General features: G+C 39.1%; 1 protein-coding gene and 2 long non-coding RNA genes across 4 annotated transcripts; 2 read left to right on the top strand and 1 right to left on the bottom strand.

The window, feature by feature from the left end:
• Positions 1 to 18: 18 nt before the first annotated feature.
• On the top strand, positions 19 to 440 carry LOC145795252 (uncharacterized). The gene is made up of 2 exons (XR_014335857.1): positions 19 to 157; positions 271 to 440. It is a non-coding gene; the product is annotated as an uncharacterized LOC145795252 (long non-coding RNA).
• Positions 441 to 13,739: 13,299 nt separating this feature from the next.
• Positions 13,740 to 14,380, top strand: LOC114307207 (cell wall protein precursor). The gene has a single exon (XM_028252600.2). The coding sequence runs from the start codon at positions 13,791 to 13,793 to the stop codon at positions 14,202 to 14,204; it is 414 nt and encodes a 137-aa protein (XP_028108401.2). The 5' UTR covers positions 13,740 to 13,790; the 3' UTR covers positions 14,205 to 14,380.
• A 2,173-nt stretch (positions 14,381 to 16,553) lies between these two features.
• On the bottom strand, positions 16,554 to 18,651 carry LOC145794729 (uncharacterized). Of its 2 annotated transcripts, XR_014334667.1 has the most exons (3): positions 18,537 to 18,651; positions 17,562 to 17,614; positions 16,554 to 16,795 (listed from the first exon to the last, which is right to left on the bottom strand). It is a non-coding gene; the product is annotated as an uncharacterized LOC145794729 (long non-coding RNA). The 2 variants fall into 2 exon arrangements; XR_014334666.1 differs by lacking the exon at positions 18,537 to 18,651 and having other exon boundaries at positions 17,562 to 18,526.
• Between the last annotated feature and the right edge of the window lie 2,611 nt (positions 18,652 to 21,262).

Genomic DNA, 21,262 nt, shown 5'->3' on the forward strand with positions numbered 1-21,262 from the left:
ACACAATTAATCTGACGGAAAATTGAAGGGATTTGATGGGGGAAAAAATTAAATGCCAAAATATATTATCATCCTTTTTACGTAGTTGGCCTTTTCGTTTCAATCACCCTCCAAATTCCAGTTTCAAGTTTTTGATGCACAATGCTGTTCTCACCAGGTACAAGATTCATTCTCTCTTCCTTGTAATTTTTTCAAAGGAAAATAATTCCTAGTTATTTTCTTTTCCTTTTCATTAATCTTAATCGTCTCATTCCTTTCCTTTCGCTCCAGCTCAAAATCTTCCCAGCCAAGAGTGTTTCCAATTTAGGAGGAAAAGCATATGACGGGGTTGTCTTCAGATTTTAAATTTATAATTTATGTGGGCTTTGTTTAGGTTTTGAACTTGATCAGAGATTTGTACAGGAAAAAGGATGAATTTAATTCTGCTTGTCATTTTTAAATTTTTTTTTTTCTCTCACACAAATTTTTTTTTTTTCAAATTTAAGATCTAAGCACAACTGTAGGACTTAGAATGAAAAAGAAAATAAAAAGGAAAAAAGAATATTTCATTCATTTTTTTTTAATAATCATTTTCCATTTTGTTTACCTCTATAAACTATTCTACAAATATGTCATTTAGATACAATAAAAAAAGTGAAGACTTGTCAACATAATAGATTGTGGACGGCTCGAATTCGTCCTACATGGGTCCGTTAAAAATTCTTGACTTACTTTATAAGTGTGTCATACTCATAAATTTTCAAAAGACATTTTCTAATAAAGAAAGAACAAAATCATGCGTGCCCCCGTGGTACAAAACAGAAATATATTAGTGCGTGGTACAACAGTGGGGTGGTCTACACAAATGGCGCCATATGTGGAAACGTCCACTGATTGCTTCATAGTAAATTCCAGCGATGGGAATCAAAGATACTCCACAACCTAATCTTGGATAGAGGACTTCGGAGAAGGAGAAAGCCAAGGACAAGGGTCTAGCCTTCTCTATTGGACACGACGACCCTATTGACCATGAGGGTCCCATCTACGGAATCGAAGATACTCCACAACCTGACCTTGGAGAGAGGAGCAAGGATCCTCTAGAGTGATTTTTTCCTAAAGTTTCCTAGAGTGCTACATTGTGTGGTTGAGATTTATTGGCAAGTCACATCAATTTTTCTGATGTGACTTACCAGTAAATCTCAACCACACAATGTACTACTCTAGGAAACTTTAGAAAAATTTCACTCTAGAGGATCTTTGGTGTGGAGAGAGGACTTCGGAGATGGAGAGAACCAAGGTCAAGGGTCTGGCCTTCTTCACTGGACAGAACGACCCTATTGACCATGAGAGTCATATCCACGATACGGCGAAACGACATCATGCTGTTGTTGCTGAGTCATCTTTAGCGTTTGTTCATTAAGAAGGACCATCGTCACCGCATCATCGACTCCATGGGCATAAAGATCATTGAACTTCGTGCCTAGTTGAAAAAGCACATGGTGCCTCCGACGGAGCCAAGGAAGTCCAGAGAGAGGATATCACAATATAGGAGATGTACTCCTCCTCATCCGTAGCCTCGAAAAGAGTATTTGGACCGAGTTTATGCTCGCGGAGAATGTACCAGACCAATTCCAATGCGAAGCGAGAGGGCAAGTAGCTGAACGAACAACGCATATTCGAACCAACGGTGGAGTAGCTCTCAAAGCATCGGTGCACCAAAGACCCTTTATCCAGGTAGTTAGTGAAGGAAGAAGTAGCCACACCTATGGCCTAAGACATAATGAATCAGTGCTCACGAAAGTATCAAAGGACCAGATTCATATTGACAAATGAAGCCTATATACGATGGAGCACCTTTATATCCTTGCTATTGGGTACCGACCAAGTGAAATGACTTTCATGACAGAGAAGATGAAGAACAAGAGATTGGCGCTCCAGAGTGTTGGAAGACCAGATCTGTATCGACAAACAAAATTTGGATACGGCGTTGCACCGCTGCATCATTACTTGTGAAACGTTTCTCTTCCTCATTCTAGAGAAGAAGTTCATGACGGAATAAACAATCTCAAAATGGCGAATCTGTTCTGATGAAAACTAGACCAACACCGATGAATGAAGTCCGGATGCATCAGAGCACAATCACATCATTGCTAATGATGTGTTTCTCCGTCTCATTCTAGAGGACTTTGTAATGAAAAAGACAATGCAAAACACTAGGTCTGTCGAAAGGCTAATTTGTATCGACGGTGACCAGATCTACATCGACGAGGACAAAAAAACTTCAGATACGGTAGAGCTCTGCCGGGTCACCACTGGCGAGCCGCTCCACCACCTCCTTCTAGGGAGGGAACACGAGACCTACATCATCGATTCAATGAGGATGAAAATCTTAGAGCAGAAGAAATCGGGCGGAACAGAAGAAATCGGGCGGAGAACCATCTCAACTTTAGTAGAAGGGCCTATCTTCAAATCCATCGATGGGGGCATAAATAACGAAGCTCATCCTCCGTTGGATGCGAACTAGTACCCTCGAATTGTCCGAGCAACATGTTGGCACGACCCGTTTGGTATACCTCCTTATTAGAGTGTGGGACTCAATTAATTTTGAAAAAAAAATTAATTTGATTTAGTATTAATTATAATATATTTTTATATATTATATTTAATTTGTGGAGATTCAATCCAATTTGAAAACAACTAAGGTTTGATAATAAATTTTAAATTCATAATATTTTAGCATTTTGGTTTTTTGCTCATCCGAAGGGTTGCACGGCTTTTACATACACATGGTTCTCTTCTTCCGAATGTGTGGCTGCTATAGAATAATTGATTGGAAAAGTCAATTCGGGGTCAAGGTGTGGCTTTGTATATTACTTTCACAAACCAGCAACAGTGTGCTTTCATTGGTGCTCTATTTTGAAGCGTTTTGGTTTTGTTTTGGGTGAAATTTTTTGGGTCTTCTTCAATTCTGATTCTGAAGATTTTGGTTCATCTATTTGGTGAGGTCTTTCCTCTTGTTTATTTGTGATTATTTGGAATTCACCTAAGGGTGGTTTTGTGAGACCATTAGTGTCTCGTTTGTAATCGTTTGGAACTTATTTGATTGATAGTGGAATCGGATTTCGATCCCGTGGACGTACCTCACATTGAGGGAACCACGTAAAAATTCTTGTGTTATTTTTTATTTAATTTTTCCGCATTAGTTTTTATTCTCATTGATTGATTTACTTGTGGGGGATTACATATTTTCTCTAACAACTGGTATAAGAGCCTACGGTTTATTTGGGTCTATTTATTTGTGTAAATCAATGGAGGGGAATGTGGGTCGTATGTCTAGCTTCAATGGAAGCAATTGGGTAACTTGGAAAACTAAAATGGAGGACCTATTATTTTGTAAAGATTTGTATGGACCCATTGAGAATGATTCTGGCAAACCCGAGGGTATGAAAGATGATGAATGGAATAGGCTTAATCGAAAAGCCGTTGGTGTTATCCGTAAATGGATCGATGATAGTGTATTTCATCATGTTGCTACTGAAACTTCGGCACATGATTTATGGAAAAAATTAGAGAGTCTTTATGATAGAAAATCAGCCACAAATAAAACCTTTCTGTTTCGTAAGTTGTTTAATTTAAAATATAAAGATGGTAGCCCCATTCCAGAACATTTGAATGAAATAAAAAGTATTGTTAACCAACTTGCTTGTATGAAAATTATTTTTGATGATGAGTTACAGACTTTGATGCTACTTAGTTCTTTGCCCGAAAGTTGGGAGACTTTAGTTGTGACCGTTAGTAATTCGGCGCCCGATGGAGTTGTCACAATGGGCCAAGTCACTAGTAGCCTGTTGAATGAAGAAACTAGAATAAAATCAACGGGTTCCTCTGTAGACGTCCCCGAACGCCCCGAGAGGGTGAGTCCCGTTCTGTTCATTTGGGGTCACTATAGCTCAGGACTCTTAAATTGTCACGGTTCTAAATCTGAACCAAAGAGTCCAAATCCAGCAAATCGTTTTGAGAAAACAGATTTTTTGAAAGAAGTGCCAAACATAGACTGCTTTGCCAGATATAGAGTCGCCACCTAAATGTTTTATTTTGGAGAAATTTAGGAAACCCTGACTCGTTTGCCTAAGGCCACGTGTCCGTCATCACCAAAGTTGCCTCAGCTCGGGAACTTGGGTACGATTGGGGAAGGTCACTTCGTGAGCACCCCCGCTCGCCCGATCAGAGATCGGCCTCAACTAACCATGATATCAAGTTTTGAAAACATTATGTGTTCTTATTCCGGTTATTAGCCTAGATTTACTATGTGATGTGCACAGCATACAAGTATAGACCGGGTTGCCTGAATTGGAACAAAACATTTCGTGTTTGTTTTTTAAAGATGGTTTGATGGTGCTACTCGCAAGTAGGCTAAGACGTGGATTTGCCACCCTCGGGTGGGCTTAGAAAACATGATTTTGCCACTATCTAGTGGGCTTAAAACACACATTTGATGAATTGTTCCAATTCAAATAACCCAACCTTCACCCACAGGCATTCAGGCAGTTATATCACATAAGCATATAGCCTCATGGTCAGTATGCTATCATGGCAGTCACTCACACGCATGCAAGGATGCTAAAGCATAAAACTTACTGAGTACTCCAAGCCAAAACAGAAGCTAAGTTAGAAATCCATGCATGATCCTAACTGTACAGAAATGCCTAATGCAACACATGCAAAAATGCAACTATAGTAGGCTCGGCTATTCTAAACATGGCATATGAAATGCTACAACTAACATGTATTCAACTTGAAATCGAAAATACAATGCAGTTAGTGTGATGCGCCGAGCCCGGTGCATGCAAAACAGATGAATGAATGCAAACATGCTATCATACTGTATGCTAATTGAAATATGCCCTAATCTAACCATCATAAGCTGGTAAATAAAAGGGAAGAAAGACGTGGGGTTGGAAGACATGCATCACACACACACACACACACACTTATTACAGTTATGCCCTCACTCAGAGGGTCCGAATAAATATACAGTCCCAAATAAATAATTACAGTCCCGAATAAATACAAAAATCCTAATTAATTTACAAATTAATCTAGGAAAGCTATAAACTGGCATGCAAGCCAGGGACTGCCTTGACTCTAATGAATGATGCATGCCTGGGCTGCCTTGCGCGAAAATCCACTGGGATGCCCCAATTAGCCTCTGTTTTGCAATTATTCTTAGAAAGCGCGCCAAGCTCCAGAAGGTTTCTAATTCTTGATTTGCTGCAACAGAGAGCAGGAAAAGGGCATAGCAATATATTTTCACATATGTATGCATGTCTCGATCCTCGTGCCACCAATCACGCATATCGATGCATAATGGCCGAGGAGTCGAATTGTGTAACTCGATATAAAATGAATGCACATGAAAAACTCAACTAAAACCTAACTCCATCATGGATAATCCGGAGTGTCGGTGACTGGGGGAATTGAGACACGTTCCGCCACTTGGAGTACGAAACGTACCTCATTTCCCGTGCTCGGGCTAACTCCTATCCCAAGCACGATGCAATATGCATGATATGCATGCAAAGCAACTAAGATACAACCTAGCATACACAATGCTATGAGATGGCATACACAATGCACGAGGTAACATGGCATACGCAATGCGCTAATATACAACCTAGCATACGCAATGCTATGAATTGAAATGGCATACACAATACAGAATGGACTTACACCAACATGAGTGGACCTCAGCCACACTCACATAAGAGGCCATTAGATGAAAATGAGACAACTCGAGATGTGTGCACGCATGCACGCAAACCGAGGACCGACCCTAAGGCACCAAATGCCACTCTAACAAGACATGGCAAGGCATGAAATATGATATGCTAGCATGCAAATTTCAGCGCTAAAATATGACCCGAAACAGCCCCGAATCATGACGATATAGCACCCGATGCATGAAATGGTCCCGAAATGCAAGATTAAGCACATGAAATGACTTGTAGCTACATCAAGCATGCATTATTTGATCATGACATATGAAGACAGATTCAAGGAAACTCCAAAACAAGCATTTTTACAGTTTTAATCAAAGCCAAACAGCAAACACAAATAGGGCTAAACCGATACGCAAAAATGGCCCTAAATGTGAGGTAAAGAAGCAAGTCACAGCTGCTGGCCCCAAACAGCTGAGGGCCCTTCAACAATATTGAAGAGGGGCCCAAAATATGACCTTTTACAGTTCTGAAAAGAGCCCAAAAAAAAACACAGGTATGGCTAAGCTCTCATGCAAGAAATGGGCCAAAAGATGGACAAAGAAGCAAGTGAAGGTTTCTGGCCTCAAACACAAGAGGGTCCTTCAATGAAGTTGAAGAGGGACCCAAAACATGGCATTTTACAGTTGGTGGCCAGACCCAAAACAGCATATATACAAGCCAAAAATACTATGCAAAATATGGCCAAAAAGAGAGATATAACACAAAGTATAAAAAGGATGCCTCAAACAGTGAAAGACCCTCAATGAAACATGAGGAGGGGGTCAAAATAAGACTATTTTCAGTTCTGAAAAGAGCCCAAAAACAGAAGCACAATAGGCTAACAAATCATGCAAAAATGAGGCCAAAAGAGGGATATAAAGGCAAGTTATAAATAGAAGCCTCAAACAGCAATGAGCCCTTCAACAATGTTGAAGAAGGGCTTAAAATAAGTCACTTCTCAGTTCATGACAGAGCTCAAAACAGTTTATACATGGGCCAAAAATACTACACAAGAAAATGGCATACAAGGGAGATAATGAAGCAAGTGCAACAAGGAGGCCTCAAACAGTGAGAGACCCTTAAACAAAAGTGAAAAGGAGCTCAAAATAACCCTAGTTCCAGTTAGGGTCGGAGCCCAAAATAGCAAGAAAGTATGGCTTAGAAAGGATGCAAAATATGGACCGAAAAGAGGGAAATAGAGCTTACCCTTGTAGACTAAACTTTTGGCAACTCTTGGCTTGAGATGCAGCACTCCTAGGCCTTGAAGAACAACCTCCAGCTGCTGGAATGAAGGATGGAAGGGTGGGGCTATGGGTTGGTGAAGAAATGAGTGTAGGACTTAAGGGTTTTTTAGCTTGGAAGAGAGGGAGAAGAAGGTGTATGTATGCAAAGCTCTTAGGGTAATTTTGTAACCCTCAAACCAGCCGCTGGAGCTGCTGATATATAGGCAAGAGAGGGGGGGGGGAAAAGGGGGGGAAAAATGGATTGAAATGAATCAAGTTTCCCCCCAAAAGGGCCAAACCCTCGGACATGGGTGAAGTGTAAAACAAAATACATGGTTAGAATGTACTTGGGGAAAGGATTATGGCCAGCCAGCTCAAAAAGGGTAAAAAGGTCATTTCACCAGCTAGGTGTCCGGCCTGCTAGGTTTTCTGGCCGGCCAGCTACTTTCAGGACAAAAAAATGGACTACCGGAAAGAAAAGTGGCCGGTGGGTGGTAGGAAGGTCCAATGGTGGCCGTTCAAGTGTCCAAATTGAAGCTCCGGAAGTTAGCTTTCCAATGGCGCAAACCTTGCATTAAAATTCCTCCTGTGAAAAAAGTTATGCCCTTTTTGGTGAAGCCACGCAGATTTCGGTCCAACCGGAGTGATCCCCTACTTCGATCAACTATATCTTCCCCGTCCGGAATTGGATTTCGGAGATTCTTGAGTGAAAAATGAAGCCACGGAAGTATTATTTCCAACGGTGATGGCCTCATAGCTTGATTCCAAGTATGCCAATGAATAGGCCCGATTCGGCGAGGGCTGTTCGACTTTTTCTTAACGGTTCATGCCCATTTTCTCCCCCAACTGGATTTCTTCCCTCTTCTCCTCTTTTCTTCAACTTCAAACCCCTAAGCAAGGTGTTTTGAAAGATTTTTTCAAAGATTTCATCTCTCTTTCATTTTTTTCCACTTTGCCCTTGCTCGGTTTACCGAAAAGCCCAACATTTAACAAAATGCGAGCGTCAGAACATCGTAGGAACTTTATTTCAAAAACGTTTTTGAGAGAAAGGGTTTTAAGACTAAAATATTTTGATCAAGATTATTTTGGTCCAGAACAGGGGTATGAAGTTGAGATTTGACTCTCTCTTTGCCGAAGAAATTGCACTTTTCCCCTACACACCTTTCTCCACCAAGTAAACCATCAGTCACGTCTAATGTGTGGCTGCTATAGAATAATTGATTGGAAAAGTCAATTCGAGGTCAAGGTGTGGCTTTGTATATTACTTTCACAAACCAGCAACAGTGTGCTTTCATTGGTGCTCTATTTTGAAGCGTTTCGGTTTTGTTTTGGGTGAAATTTTTGGGGTCTTCTTCAACTCTGGTTTTGAAGATTTTAGTTCATCTATTTGGTGAGGTCTTTCCTCTTGTTTATTTGTGATTATTTGGAATTCACCTAAGGATGGTTTTGTGAGACCATTAGTGCCTCGTTTGTAATCGTTTGGAACTTATTTGGTTGATAGTGGAATCAGATTTCGATCCCGTGGACGTACCTCACATTGAGGGAACCACGTAAAAATTCTTGTGTTGTTTTTTATTTAATTTTTCCGCATTAGTTTTTATTCCCATTGATTGATTTACTTGTGGGGAATCACATATTTTCCTTAACACGACCGAAGGCATAACACAAGGCCGACCTCAAGTCGGAAGCTCAGCCTCTCAGCTGAAGAGAGGCACCGAACAGAGCTTGGAAGAAATTTTTACGAAGAATTGGAGCAACCTTGACCCAAAGTCAAAGTAGACCACACCCCTAGAGTTGTTTACTAATATGATTCATTGATGACTAGACTTAAAAGAAAAATGCACTTCAAGGAGAGGTCTAGAGGGTTATCCCTTTTAAGAGGCTACATCAGTCAGTCCAGACAACGAAGAAGATCTAGATTTGAAAAAGGTTCGATGGACTTCAAGAATTAAAGAAGAACTTGTTTTCACTACCTCTCAAGGTTAAATTGCTCGGATGAACGGATGGGCTGCAAGGAACCATTTCCAACCTCATTTTCTGTAACACTCCGATGAGCAGATGGGTGCCAAGTTGTATAGCTTGGTGGAAATTATTGCTCGACAATAGAGCAAATTGGCCGCGAGTCTTAACCTACACTTCAGCTCAAATGCTCAGCCCTTCGGTTGGAACGGGGTGCCAAGTGGTATAACTTGGTGGAATTTGTGCCTAATATCGTTACTTGAAAGCATGATTCATATTCACAACTCATGCTTAGCAAAGAGCCAAGTTACACTCTCCAATGAGTTAAATAAACTAAACTTGACCGAATCAGGTAACAGTCAAGCAACGTAATGCTCGGCCAGATCTAGTTAAGAGCATTTTCATTTTACAAGGCATGAAGCCTGGTCGGTCTGCTTGGCCACGGAGCCTTAGCTTGGCCGAGGGGCATAGAAGACTTTTTTTTACTCAAAATTTTTCAAGACACAAAGCCTGGTCTTACCGAACAAACGGTCTGCTCAGCCACGTAGCCTCTGCTCAGCCATGGGGCATTGAAGACTTTCTTCTACTCAAAAGTTTTCAAGGCACGAAACCTAGTTAGACTGAACAAATGGTCCGTTCGGCCACGAGCCTCTGCTCGGCCCGGGGCATAGAATACTTTCTTTTACTTGAAATTTTTCAAGGCACAAACTCTGGTCTGACCGAACAAACAGTTCGCTTGGTCATGAAGCTTCTGCTTGGTCGGCGACATAGAAGATTTTCTTTTACTCAAAATTTTTCAAGGCATGAAGCTTGGTTTGACTAAACAGACTATCCTCCTGGCCATGGAGCCCCTGCTCAATCGGGGGCATAGAAAACTTTATTTTACTTAATTTTTTCTTCAAGGCGAAAAGCCTGCGAGCAAGGTAAAGTTGAGCATCCATAAGAGTGCGAGCATCTAATGTTGCTCGGCCGAAAGCAAATACTTTTGGAAGGACCTTGGCACCAAGAAAACCTAAAGACCGAGTACCCATGTAAAGCCAACATTCAATGGTGCTCGACCGAGGGCATACAATATTCATGTAATGCAAAGATGGATAACAAAAAGACTTGGCAAATTTTCATTGATAGTCTTTCAAAGATACAAAGAGAAGCAAAAGAAAGTACATCCAAGTCCAACGCTTATCAAAAATCAAAGCATTTCGTTCATACGAAGTTCTACTCCAATGACTAACGCTTTTCTTCCATCCGACCAATGGGCTCCTCGATAATCGTGGAGATAGGCAGCAAAGTCGAAGTAGGCGAAACACCTACCACTCACTTAGAAGACCTAACTATCTTAACAAGCCGACCAAAGGCTAGGTCAAACCTAGTTAACCACTCCGATGTGGGGCCAGACAAAGGCCACTTCAATACGAACCTAGCAGTGCACTCCTCAACCCAGTGCTAGAATTACTCCGAAGTAGACAAGTTACGAAGCTCCGCAAGACCAACAACGTTCTAAGAGGAGCATTCTTGAATCATCCTTGAGGTCAACAACGACACACTTGTGAGCTGTGGCAGCCAAACTAGTCATTGCACGAATAAAGATGAAGCAAGCGTTTAAATGACTTTCTCCAATCAAACAAAGAGGTCTGCTTATTTGACAATGTCAATCAACCAAGCAACAAGGCCCACGTTCAAATCATCTCTTCTGACTAATCTTCGAAGTCAATGATGAAGCACAACACATTTAGCTTGGGTCACCACCGAGCTAGAATAGGCTAAACCTAGCAAAAACGTTTTGTGGGCTGAACGGAACCTACAAATATTGAGCTCGGCTGACCGAGTTCATAGATCAATAACTTGGCAAACCAAGCTTGGTATAATGTTGAACGACCTGTTGAATGGGTCGATCGAGCAAGGTGGCGTGAGTTAGACCAAGAAGTGAAGCACAAAAGGGAAACGAGTTGAGTGACTAAGTTGAGGCCCACCAAGCTATTCTATACATGCACTAGGTGAAAGCAATAGGGCAACCAAGTTACGCCTACTGCGAACAAACCGAGCAAAAAGGCCACTCAAAGCCAGACTAAAGACGATTGAATTGTGGGTTAGCCATGCAAATCATTAGTGCGAAATGGGCCGAAGAATCAAGGTAATGGTCCATGGAACTATGCGTAAGATAAGGAGTGCCTAACTCAACCGACCAAGACGACGAACTCGAAACAAATCAATTTAATGTCGATCAAGCTCTTACCTTGCGTGACGAACCGAGCTCGACGTGGCAATTTCGAACCAAGTGACAAGCTCCGATCAGGCATCGTCCAGAATGACTGCGGACTGACCGAGCAACCTTTACAAAACTCAAGCTAAAGCTTGTAACTTAACCTAATAGTCAACTGAGCTGAGCACCATGCAAAGAGCCAAGCCGCAGCGAAGTGGCTGAATAGTGAGGCCAAAGACAATGCCTTGGATCAAGACCAAGTAGCTTCACGCAAGTCGAAACTCAGCTAGCAGATTAAAAGCGAAAGGTGACCAAGTACGAAGGCCGAGCTCTGCTTATGAGACCGAAAGCTGAGCTCTTTTTATGAGCCCAAATGCCGAGCTCCACCTATGGGCCCAAAGGTTGAGCTCCACTCTGAGCAGTTAAGCCGAGCTACATCTATCTTTGGTTTTCACTCAACAAATTTAAGTGCAAGCCAGGGGACAAATCAAGTGGACACAAATACTCTAGCTCATTCGTGCATAACTTAGCCTGAATCAAGGAGAAGACCCATTCCGAAATGGACCGAGCTAGAGTTATGGCCCTAGTCTTCTTTCCCACTCTGATGTGAGTCGAGCTAGGGGGTTGATCTTAGGACCCTTCTCCACTCAGATATGGGCCAAGCTATAGGTATGGCCATATCCCCTTTGCCCACTCTGAAGTAGGCCGAGCTGGGGGAGCGACCCTAGCACCCTTCCCTCACTCTGAAGTGGGCAAAGTCATGGGCTTAACCATAACCTGTTTCTCCACTGTGATGTGGGCCAAGCTAGAGGTTCAGCCCTAGCACCCTTCTCCACTCTAAAGTGAGTTGAGTCCTAACAAAATGCTCAATGCCATGTGAGTGAAGGACACATGACCCCCGCGATTAACGGAATGATTGTAGACGACTCATCACTTTCTTCTAATGAGGAGTGACCTAGCTAAATGACAAAGAGCGCCAAATGGCGGAGAGAAGAACTTGATGAGCAAGTCAACCCTTCATTACAAAAGGTAACCTCACCACCCTTCAAAGGGATCCGAATTCCATTACTCTCTCTATATATACACTCGTCCTTGCCATTCTCTCTCTTTGGCCTGACTTTACTATTGGAGGGTTTTCGACCAAAACCCGACTAGGTAGCTTCACCGTTCATTACTTGTGCAAGCCGTCATCTCCCGGAGTACGATAGCTCGTCCGTGAAGCATACTCACTATCTTCCGGAGTACGGTAGCTCGTCCATGAAGCATACTCACTATCTACATTGTGGAATTGAGTTTGCACATAGACTGTTTATACTTTTCTCAAAATAATAATAATAATAATAATAATAATAATGAAGAGATCGTTTATACACTAGTACAAATGCATATTGATAAATTGTGCTGGGATAATTGTAATATAATTTCCCTAGCAATTAAATGGGATAGGTTTCAAACTCACTCAGCCATCTCAGTTGGGTGGGTCTTGGTAAAATACTAATTGTGGGTTGTTTTGGGAACTATTTAATTTAATTGATTTTTTAATTTTTTTTAAAAAGATATATAAAATAAAAAGAATAATTAATTTTTTTTATTAAAATAATCTATTGCCAAACTTATCCTAGTAACAAACTGTCTCTGAGAATCTTGCTGCATTGACTCTCTCTCTTTTTCTTTTCTTTTTTTATCATTTTTGGGGACAGAAAATTCGGTGATGAATGAGAATCCAGAAAACTTGTAGTGCACAATCCCATCACGCCAAAAATTGAGTTGGAGAAACCCTTAATTCCCACTTAGGCCATGTTTGGGAATAAGTTTTTTTGGTGATTTTTAATTTTTTTAATTAAAATATGAAATTAAAAAAATTAATATGTTTGAATGACTTTTTAAATTTTTTTTGAAAAAATGCGCAAAATGTAAAATGAATGAAAATGGATATTTGACTTTTTAGTATTTGTTTAATTTTTTACGTTTTTTTAATGATTTTTTAATTTTTAAATTAAAATCTCAACCTTAGTGAACATTGTCCCAATGCTCATCTCAACATTTTCCTCACCCTCAATCCGTTATAGTTTTACAACTTAACATTTTCATTATTAAATTTCAGCAACTGTGACTCATCTATGATGCTTAATGAGTTATGAGGGTCAAAATACAAAGGATTGAGATATTGACCATTGTCAAACCTACATATATCAATTCTAAAAGGGAAAATCATACATGGGACCCCAATGAATTTTACAGGACATATCATTATTTTTATTTTTACAAATATGGTGATTTTTACATGACAATCCACAAAAATGGAAAAACACAATGAAATTCATATGTAGATAGCACTTAAATCTCATGCAATAGTGAAAACAAATAGAGTGTAATAGTGAATCAAACTCAACTTGGAAAGGAAGCACTTGAATTTGGCATTGTCTATAACATTTATTGGCCGTTTGAGCCGTTGGTGATGATGATGAGATGGATATAGTTCATTATACTGGTCCCATATATTCACAACTCTCTCTCTCTCTCTCTCTCTCTCTCTCTCTCTCTCTCCATGCATGCAGTGCTGCCCTATATAAGAAGAGCTCTTCTCTTCCTGCCTTCTTCATCACAACCACAACTCAATACAATACTTTCTCATACTCTTCTCTCACTCTTATTATTTCCCTACCTACTATGGCTTCCAACCCTAAAACCCTCCTTCCTTCTCTTCTCATCCTCTCCCTCCTCCTCCTTTCCATAGCTGGGGGCATGCAATGGCCGGACGTGAAATCCCTACGAATTCACTCCCAAAACACAGACGACATGAAAAAGCCAGAATCATTCATTGATTCTGATGGCAGTGTGCTCATTCCAGGCATTGGCCGTTTCATGCGCCCCAGACTAGGTACGGGTTTCAATCCATTCACCTACAACCCAGTCACTGGCACCAGTGGAGGCACTGGTATTGGTGGTGGTATTGGGGATGATAGTGGCAGCGCCACCCACGAATATGTGCCAGGTGGCGACGATACATTAGTCCCAAACCCCGGTGTGGAGGTCCCCAATCCTGGAAATGTTGGCAGCAATCCCGCAGCAGCTCAACCTTGAGTTTGTCTAGCTCTTCTTGTTATATATCTATGTTTGAGTCTGCTTTTTACTTCTCTATGTATTGTTTTGCTTTGCTTTGCTTGTATATTTAATGGGTTAATTGGTAATGAATAAGATTTAAGCAGTTGGGTTTTTTATGCATTTTTCTTCATGAAATACAATGGACAATATCAAGATGGAGAGATACAAGTAGTTGTTATTATAAGTCATTTTCTCAAGTGGTTTTTTTTTTTAAATATTAATTAATTATGATTGCAGTTGTTCTAGCAACAAGGAATGTAAAATTATATATTAACCCTTCGAGATATCAATACCCAATTCCAATAATTACTCTTGTTATTTTATGTTGCTATAGCATTATAGCACTGATTTATAATCATCTTGGAAAATTTTTAAATAACTCTGTGTTACAGGTAAAGAGTATTCTCTACACTTTATTATTATCATTATTATTATTATAATATTAAATATGGACAATGGATTTTTAATCATTGTGATAAAAGCTTTGAGATCATTTCATTCAAAGATCACATGCCAAAATTAAGTTTAACCCAGTTTAGTACCCCATTGACGGGTCGGGTACAAACTTACCAATTGATCATTATCTGTGTAAAATGGCTGCCTTTAAATTCAAATTCACAAACTCAAGGTTATTATAATCATTGAACATGACATATTAAAATAATTTCAACATCAACAAGCGCTAAATGGAAGCAAATTTATATGATCACTATCTTACATTACAGTGTCCTTTGAAGCATAATGGTAAACACATGGACTTAATATTTACATGACTGAATCCAGCCAAGTTGCTGCCTATAAATCCCTTAAAAAGTAGGAGCTCATTCTAGGATGCAAACATGTTCACACTTTACCCTGTAAAAGATAAATAAATAAATAAACAGAGGAGAAAATTATTCCATGCCAATTAGTAAAGAAACACTATTAGAAGAGAAAATGAAATGTTCCTCAAAAGAAAGACAGAAATAAGGGAAATAATAAGAAACAAACTCAAAAAAATGCAAGACACTCATGCTTCATGTATTGTGACTTTTTCACAAAGTCAAATATTTGGAGTTCTTATGATACATAAAAATAAAATAAAAAAATCTATAAAAATTCTAATAAATTTATAGTTAGCACATATAAGGTCATCATTGATACAATAAATATAGTAGGTGGAGTGGAGATCATTTACTCATTAACACTGTAATTTGCTAGTTGATGATGTGCTCAACTATGAGAGAGTATGCCCATCATGCAATCAATGTCATGAGAGCTACTTCCATATCGGTGCCAAAGGATAATGAAAAGAAGTCACCCAAAATAGAAACAAAATTTATGTACGTTTTGGTGTACAACAAATGCACCTAATAACTAGACCACCTACCACCAATCTTCCAGTTTTACACACAATATTACAACCACTAGTTCATACATTTGTGGGAGATAATCAAAGATACATATAAGTTAATTTATTATAGAAAAGTGGTAGTTGTTTGATATCAATGACAAGTAATTTATTAGTGAACCTTGTCTCAAGTCCCTGAAAGAAATTGTTTCCTGATTGGTTAGCAATAATAAAGCTCGGCTAAATGACTCGTAACTGTCATGCTTTCCCAAAGTCAATTTCTAAAACAGCTTTGTTGCTCTCATATATGATAAACTCTTGTCTCTATCAGCACTTAAAAAAAGTAATTGTCTCACTTCCTAAAAGTCATTTATTTTCTAGGGCCATCAACATCTAATCTGGGATATAATTCAGAAACAATTTCATTGTTATCATAATTAACTGTTCCTTCAACTTGAACCAGCCATAGCTGCTTCCACCTGTCTCCATCAGCAACAGACTGTACACTAAATTAATCCATCTAAGCCTCTAATTGAGTAAAAGCTTTAAAAAAAATAAAAATGAATAAATAATGTATGAATAATCCATCACAAGATATGCAATCAAATCGCCAGCATAAGATTCAACCCATGCCAAAGATTCATTTAAGAGACAGAGACGACGGAATATGGTTAAATCTTGGCATCCCAAAAACAATACAGACACCAAATGAAATACTTCATGGCTGACCATCGCCCCACACCATGTGATATTGTAAGGCCCACCCCATGTTGGGGGGTGGTTAATCATATAGAGTAAAAAATTTGGTGTTTGTATCATTACTGAGTGAAAAAAATCACTAAATCTGCTCCGCAAACTACCCAATCTCAGTAACTTCTTGTCACACCCCAAATCCGGGCATGACCGGCCGTGGCCCACAGGGACTTAGCCCAAGGCACACGTAAGCCTAAATACGAATCCAATCACATTGAACAACTGAACAATAGTCCAATAATAAATAACCAAAACTCAATCCAGACATGCCACAATTATAAACGGCAAAATCAACCGTAATCAAAAGTCATCCAAACTTATGGGATATAAACAACCCACAAAATAAAATAATTCTAAATAAAACGCAATCACAAAGTATGCACAAAACTCGACAAAGCAACCTAAAAGAAAATTAAATAAATGCCCTAGAGGTTCATGCAATTGAGTCCCCGCTATGCCATGAGTCCACTCTAAGTCCATCTAACACCTGGAAATGGTAAACAACTAAGTCAGCTGATAGCTCAGTGAGTAGCAACATGGATAGTAAATACAGTTTTGAAAACAGGGTTCAATTCCAAAATAAGATATATATCACAGAAACTAGATTGGCATACAGTTTGGTAAATACAATCTGTTTCAAAAAGAAGGTTCCACAGATCAACACTTAAAATACTCATGTCTCGCAAGAACATGATAAACGACATTTTTCACTTAAAACAGATTATAACATGAACACCAATAATTTTCTGGGTACCAAGAAAAACAAATAATCTGCCACACATTTCTCAGGCTATAAGCCCCGTTGGATCCAAAACCGAATTAAGAGTCATCCTCAGGGTGGCACCTGGGCCTTTTCTCAAAGACGATCCGATTGAAGGTCACCTAGTTGTTTTTAAAGGTCTTTTCCTTACAATCGTTGAGCACTAGAGTCATCACGGCCCGACCCGGATCTGTTCCCTAGTGGCCAGAGTCACCACACACAGTGGAATAATTTCCCTGGACTAAATACACACATGGTCCCAATAATCAATACACATCAGTTTTCGCAAAACATGGTGGTTCATCATTATAAACATGAGACCAAAACAAATAGTTTACAGTATGCCAAGTTCACACATGTTTCAGAAATAATTTGAATCAATTGATAATATAATAATTTATCAAAACAGTTTAGTCTTGAAACAACAATTTAATTTTCCAACAGTTCAGGGTAGGGGAACATTTATAAAAATACGTAGCATGAAACTACTCACTTGGAACGAAATAATGTAATCCTCGAATAGAGTATGAAAGTCCAACTAGTGCCCTGAACCAATATGAAAACTACACGTCACTGCTAATTTAAAAATACTAAAGAATACGAACTGAGTAACCCCAAACTAAAGCGCACTAACACGGCTCAACCCAACTCACCGTTACTCTTAAATATTACCTAAGTTCATGTTCTTCAAGGTCTAAAATCACCCAAGACATAGGTTCCGATCGAAACTTAACTAAAAATAACTTTAAGATAAAACAGTGTTTTAAACTAGTTTTCCCAATCTATTCGCTAACTTTGAAAATTACAAAACCCACTCCACGCTATTCAAAAAATTCCAATAACCTCCAGATATGATCTAATATATCCTAAGTTTCAAACCCAATTGGTTTCACTTGATTTTCTTATCAAAATAATTATCTACAATTTATTATATCCAAACAGGTTGTTTTCTGCAGCACTTTAAAGAAATTGACGGTTCTCTTAATATACACGAGCAATCAATGCAAGGCCAAAAACGTACGAAACTAGACTTGTAACCGGTTCTAATGACACTAATTTGATAATTTTTGGATTTATACCCAAAGAGAACAACAATCCCGAATTTACTGTTTTGGACTGGTTTCCTGGACAGATTTGAATACCTCAATTTATATGGATTTCGACTCCCAAAAATTATGAAAAAATTCAGATATGCAATTCAATGTGTAATTGATCTACTGTAAAAATTTCAGATTAAAATTCATCCGTTTGATATGGTTTCTTGATTTTTAAAATTTGTGACTTTGTACAGAATTTTTGGACTGAAAATTACACCCAATCTTTACACATAAATTTAGCTCCTCAAGTTTCTTAATAGGATATCTATATACACAATACATAAACCTACAACCTCTCCATCAATGAACAAAATAATTATAGAATAAGGATAGAACAAAGGAAGAAGAAAAGAAAACCTAAGAGGGCTAACCTTTGATGATCACACACAACACAACACACCCAAAAGTTCTTTGATTGCAACATCTTCTTCTTTTTTTTCCTTCTCTCAAACCTTCTCCCGTGGCTGCTGTGTTGTTGCCCTATGTGGTGAATAAATAATAGAGTAGGGTTTGTGTTTATTTTATTTTATACTAGTAGTGGGCACACATAGGTCAAATAAATAAATAAATATACAAAATACATGTATAAGTTATATGTAACTCAAATGGTAGGAGTCTTATATGTTAACATTATGGTCTAGAGTTCAAGTCACACCCTCCTCTCTCTCTCTTTTTATTTTTATAATAAATCTTGCCTCTAAATTAAATGCTTTCACCACAAATTTATTTTAAGTTTAAAATTAATTAAAACATCCTCCAATAATATTTAATTTGCACCTTAGAATTCACCACAAAAATATTTGAGATTGTAATATTATTATTTAATTATTTACTTAATTTTTATATTCGGGTTCTCACATTCTCCCCTCCTAAAAAAAGTTTCGTCCTCGAAACTAACCTGAGTAAATCATGAGAATAGATGTGGGTACTTCTTGCGCATCTCATCCTCGCGTTCCCAAGTTGCCTCTTCAACTAGATGATTACGCCACAGTACCTTAACCAATTTAATGGCGTTTGTACGCAACATTTTCTCTTCTGAATACAAAATCTGAACAGGCATCTCCTCATACGAAAAATCCTCTCTAATCTGAAGCGGCTCATAATCTATCACATACGATGGACTGTGCACATATTTCCTCAGCATAGATGCGTAAAACACATTATGCACTCCTGCCAACCTAGGGGGTAAAACAACACGGTACACAACCTCACTAACCTTTTCTAATACCTCAAATGGTCCAACGTATCTAGAACTCAACTTTCATTCCTTTCCAAACCTGATGACTCCTTTCCATGGTGATACTTTCAAGAATACCATATCCCCCACATGAAACTCTAAATCTCTCCTATGATGATCAGCATAACTTTTTTGTTTACTCTGAGCAGTCAATAATCTCTCTCTAATGATTATAATTTTCTGTGTAGCATCCTCCACCAAATCAAGTCCCAACATTTGCCTCTTACCAACCTCATACCAGCACAAGGAGACCTACACTTCCTCACATACAAAGCCTCATAAGGAGTTACTCCCAAACTAGAATGATAACTATTATTATACGCATACTCCATGAGCGGAAAATAATCATCCCAATTACCTCTCCACTCCAAAGCATAAGCCCTCAACATATCCTCAAGGATTTGAATAGTCCTCTCCGATACCCCATCTATCTAAGGGTGATAAGCTGAACTAAAATTTAACCAAGTACCAATAGCTGACTGTAACGCACCCCAAAACTTAGACACAAAACGAGGGTCCCGATCTGACACTATTGACACAGGTGCACCATGCAATCTAACAATCTTCTTCACATACAACTGTGCAAATCAAGCTAGAGAATAGGTCATCCGTACTGCAATAAAATGTGCTGACTTGGTTAATCTATCAACATCTACCCAAACTGCATCGTGATTACTACTAGTACGAGGTAATCTGCACACGAAGTTCATGGTAACATGATCCCACTTCCACTCTAGTATAGTTAAGGGTTGTAGTTTCTCCGCAGGTTTCTAATGTTCTACTTTAACCTGTTGACACACCAAACACTGAGCCACAAATTCTACAATGTCTCCCTTTATACCATTCCACCAAAAATGTTCATAAAGATCCCGATACATCTTAGTACTTCCAAGATGAATGCTATAACTATAACTAGAACTATGTGCCTCTACCATAATCTCCTTCCTCAAATCACCACCAGCAGGAACACAAATTCAGCCACGGAATCTAAGCAACCCATCATCACTAACCACAAAGTCTATATGCTTACCCTCTGCCATCTCTCCTTTAATACGCTCACACTGGGGGTCAATCTCCGGTGCTATACGAATCCGTTCTCTCAAGGTTAGCTGAACTTTCAATTGACTACAATAAGCCCTATCACCAGGCGTAACAACCTCAAGCCTCAAACATCTCATGTCTTTCACCAAACAACTCTCAATAGACAAAGCAGCTACATCTTCGACTACTACTTTCCTACTCAAGGCATCTACCACCACATTTGCCTTTCCCGGATGATACAAAATATTCACATCGTAATGTTTTAACAACTCATGCCATATATATATATATATATATATTTTTTTTTTTGCCTCAAATTTAATTCCTTCTGTGTGAAAATATACTTCAAACTCTTATGATCAATGTAAATCTCACATGACTCTCCATACAAATAATGTCGCCAGATCTTAAGAGCGAAAATCACTAATGCTAACTCCAAGTCGTGCGTAGGATAATTTCTCTCATGTACTTTCAACTTTCATGACGCATAAGCAATCACCTTCCTATGCTGTATGAGCACACATCCTAAACCCTATCATGAAACATCACTATAAATCACAAAACCACCACCATCAGTAGATAAGGCAAGGATTGGAGCTGATGTTAACCTCTGTTTAAGCTCTTTGAAGTTACACTCACAATCATCATTCCTCTCAAACTTACCTCTTTCCTAGTGAGATTTATAAATGGCAAAGTCATACGGGAGAATCCCTCCACAAACTGTCTATAATATCCAGCAAGCCCTAGAAAGCTACGTACCTCTGTCACAGAAGTAGGTCGTGGCCAATCAATAATTGCTTCCACTTTCATGCTATCCAC

The sequence above is a fragment of the Camellia sinensis genome, chromosome 7, assembly GCF_055761805.1.
Source record: "Camellia sinensis isolate YWXY chromosome 7, ASM5576180v1, whole genome shotgun sequence".
Taxonomy (NCBI): Eukaryota; Viridiplantae; Streptophyta; class Magnoliopsida; order Ericales; family Theaceae; genus Camellia; species Camellia sinensis.

Bases quoted from the DNA above. Each gene is read 5' to 3' on its own strand.
- LOC114307207 (XM_028252600.2), top strand. From the start codon at position 13,791: ATGGCTTCCAACCCTAAAACCCTCCTTCCTTCTCTTCTCATCCTCTCC.